Source organism: Neomonachus schauinslandi, chromosome 4, assembly GCF_002201575.2.
Source record: "Neomonachus schauinslandi chromosome 4, ASM220157v2, whole genome shotgun sequence".
Classification (NCBI taxonomy): domain Eukaryota; kingdom Metazoa; phylum Chordata; class Mammalia; order Carnivora; family Phocidae; genus Neomonachus; species Neomonachus schauinslandi.
Window position 1 is genome coordinate 126,271,087 of NC_058406.1, and position 3,748 is coordinate 126,274,834.

The 3,748-nt window shown below is 39.1% G+C and overlaps 1 protein-coding gene across 1 annotated transcript; it reads right to left on the reverse strand.

The window, feature by feature from the left end:
* Positions 1-2,254: 2,254 nt before the first annotated feature.
* On the reverse strand, positions 2,255-2,718 carry LOC110578880 (60S ribosomal protein L30-like). Its single transcript, XM_044914228.1, has one exon. It carries the CDS (start codon positions 2,656-2,658, stop codon positions 2,341-2,343), a length of 318 nt encoding a protein of 105 aa, XP_044770163.1. The 5' UTR covers positions 2,659-2,718; the 3' UTR covers positions 2,255-2,340.
* Between the last annotated feature and the right edge of the window lie 1,030 nt (positions 2,719-3,748).

Here is a 3,748-nt window from a genome sequence, read left to right on the forward strand (position 1 = left end):
AGTCAGAAGAGCATTCGACTCTTGATCTCACTCCTGGTTGCGAGTTTGAGCCCCACAGTGGGTGTAGAAACTACTAATAAATAAATAAATAAATAAATAAACAAAACTTAAAAAAACAGGGCAGCTGTAAATAGCAGAAAGAAAGCTTTGCATGGAAAATAACAGAATAACTATTACTAACTTAAAGAGAATCTCATCTAGAGAAATACCCTGAAATTTCAACAAAATTAACCCCTAGTAATAAATATAAAACAAAAATGTTATTTTGTTCCAGCTTTGATAATCAAGTAACCCAAATGGAAGACAGAAAATTCCAATTCTTCTGTTTTAAAACTTCAACTACAAGAACTCATGAGAATATGAGTAGCTTTTCCACTTACAGGATGCTCTTAGCGATGGGGTACTGTCCTCTTTTCTTCTACTACTCTGCATGAAGTACAACCTGAAATTAAAGATTTCACAATGAGAGCTTCCTAGCCACCAAAGCAGAGCTGTGAGATTATGTTTCTCTTTATTGCTCTACATGGGCCTTGTCAAATAGACCACAAATGTGTGTGACATTATCTGAAAAGATGCAGTTATTCTTCCATCTGAAGAATATGCGGTCTCCCTCCTATCCAGTTACTCAGTCTTTCACCTCGTTTGGTCTGACCCAGAAATTAACTTCATTTTACAGCTCATCACACTCAGCATATGCTCCGAGAAATGGATTCCTTCGTCCGGAGACCGGTAAAATCTCTGTCTCCCTTGGGGATTCTGCTATAGCATTTGTTCGAAGACAGTAATGGATGTCCTAACCAGTCCGTGTTTTCCAAAGCAATGACAACTCAAGGTCATATCTTCAAAATGAGGCATGTTCAATATAATGACTGCAAAAAAGTGTACACATGCAGCACACAGACGTTCCTGGTGATGTCCATCATGCATATTGCTTCTTTTTCCAATATGACATTTAATGGGGATTCTTATTCTAAGAGGCATTTTAAAAATCAACAAATCAATTTCTTTTTTTTTTTTTTAAGATTTTATTTATTTATTTATTTATTTGAGAGAGAGAGAGAGAGAAACAGCATGAGAGGGGATAGGGTCAGAGGGAGAAGCAGGCTCTCCGCCGAGCCGGGAGCCTGATGTGGGACTCGATCCCAGGACTCCGGGATCATGACCTGAGCCGAAGGCAGTTGCTTAACCAACTGAGCCACCCAGGCGCCCAACAAATCAATTTCTAGTAAGAAGCCTTTTGCATGAGTTAGAGCAAATGTTCAATGAGTCCCCAGTGTTTGCTGAGAGATGTGTACACAACCAAAAATGTATACCAGATGATTGATGAAAAAAATGGTCAAGATTACATGTTCTCTCAAAATTCATGCCCCAAGCCAAAAAAAAAGATTTAATTATGATCTCCACCAAACAACTTCAAAAGATAGATCAGCAATTCTCTGTCTGAAATTCTTAGACAAAATATTTTCAATGATTTGGAGTTTCTTGTTCAGGAAGATAAATTGCTCGGTAAGACTGAAGACTGAATACATTTCAGTAAAGAGGCTGTGGCTTTACAAAGGAGAAAGAAAAAAGGAAAATGTCTAGAATGACAGGACATTTCCCCAAACAAATGGGAAAGAAAAATTTGGAATTTCAGGGAATGTGCCAAAAATGCTGCAGGACAAATCATAGAAAGTTATTCAAAGTCATATCATAGGGGCGCCTGGGTGGCTCAGTTGATTGAGCGACTGCCTTCATTCAGCTCAGGTCATGATCCCAGGGTCCTGGGATCGAGCCCTGCATCCCTGCATCGGGCTCCCTGCTCAACAGGGGGCCTGTTTCTCCCTCTCCCTCTGCTGCTCCCATTGCTTGTGCTCTCCTGCTCTCTCTCTGCCAAAGAAATAAATAAAATAAATAAATAAAATCTTTCAAAGTCATATCATAAAACCAGAATACCAAATCTCTCTTGCAGGCGAGTAGATCAGACAATGCTTTCTGAGTATGAAAACTCAGCTAACAGAAATAGATCAATTATCAGCTCTTTTAATAACACAATGAAAATAAATACCCTTTGACTGAACTGGAAGGAGGAAGGTGATTTTACTTTATGTATAGCTTGAACTAATGGATGTGAATAGAATTTTTTACCCTGTTTACACACACACACTTCCAACCAATTTAATTACTATAGTCTAGATTTTCCTTGATGTCCATATTGCATATTATAAAACCATAAAAACCACCTGAGTATGCATTTTTCATGTATAGTCTTTTTTTTTTTTTTTTTAAACAAGCTGTGGCCAGTTTTATCAAAGAAAAATTTTGCATGATTTACTTTTCACCAGTCTGTTCTGGCATGCTTCAAATGATATCAGAATCACCTGGATCAATGATAGCCAGGGTGCATACTCTGTAGTATTTCCCACACGCTGTGCCCAATTCAGTATTATTGCCACTGTAGTGATGGACACCAGTTTTGGCCAACATGGCATAGTATTCTATTTCAGATTTCCTCAAGGCTGGGCAGTTGTTGGCGAGGATGACCAGTTTCGTTTTGCCATGTCTGATCATTTTCAGAGTCTGCTTGTACCCCAGCACGTGCTTTCCACTTTTCATAACAAGCTGGAGCCTGGAGTTGATGGACTCCAGCGACTTTTTCGTCTTCTTTGCGGCCACCATCTTCCTGTCTTAGATGCGGGACGGCCCCAACCAAAACCAGCTGCCAAAATGGCCGGGAAAGGAAAAGGGCTCATGTATAGTCTTTACTTGAGACACTCAAACCAGTATGGGATTCAAAACTAAAAATGGTAACAAACATAAAAGTGAGCTTATCAAAATGAGCATGGCTCAGTCTCGTTAAGCTGTTACAGAATTATGGGTGCAGGAACTCCTGGTCCTCCTGAAAGTCTATTAGCCACCAGTGCACTGCCCAGCCTCTGAGACGCCCTCATTGCTCCTCCCTTGGTGGATGAAAGTTTTGTGGGGGTTTTTTTGTTTTTCTTTTTTAAGATTTTATCCATTTTTCAACAGAGAGAGAGAGACAGCGAGAGAGGGAACACAAGCAGGGGGGAGTGGGAGAGGGAGAAGCAGGCTTCCCACCGAGCAGGGAGCCCGATGCGGGGCTCGATCCCAGGACCCTGGGATCATGACCTGAGCCGAAGGCAGACGCTTAATGAATGAGCCACCCAGGCGCCCCTGGATGAAAGTTTTTAGTGAAATCCAGAACAGAGCTATCTGAACAGAAAGATAAAAAGAACAAAACTATATTGACACAATTTGGAAAATGATCACAAAAATGGTAGAAATCACTATTAGACTCAGTGCTTTCTCTCTTTCCCTGAGTGTAATAAGAGACAAAAGCAAAATAATAGAAGACCAAAAAAAAAAAAAAAGGAAAGAAAGGAATTGAAAAAAAATCGGTCTATGAGGTAGATGCCAATAAAAATAATATCAGACAAATTTGAAATCAAGGCTGAAAGTCTTAAAGGGGACAAGAGGAATATTTTATATTCATAAAAGTTATGATCCACCAAAAATATAAAAGTCAGGAAACTTTACGTACCTAATAACAGATTCAAAATATATACAGCAAAACCTGATAGCAGAACAAAAAGCTATTGACAAACCCAAAAGAAAGTGGGACATATTAACCTATCACTCAAAAATCAACAGATCAAATTTATACAAAAATGTAGATGGAGGGATTAAAAAATACATCAAACAGGTACAGATTTTCTTACCCAACAACAACAAATACACATCCTTTTCA

Bases quoted from the DNA above. Each gene is read 5' to 3' on its own strand.
- LOC110578880 (XM_044914228.1), bottom strand. From the start codon at position 2,658: ATGGTGGCCGCAAAGAAGACGAAAAAGTCGCTGGAGTCCATCAACTCC.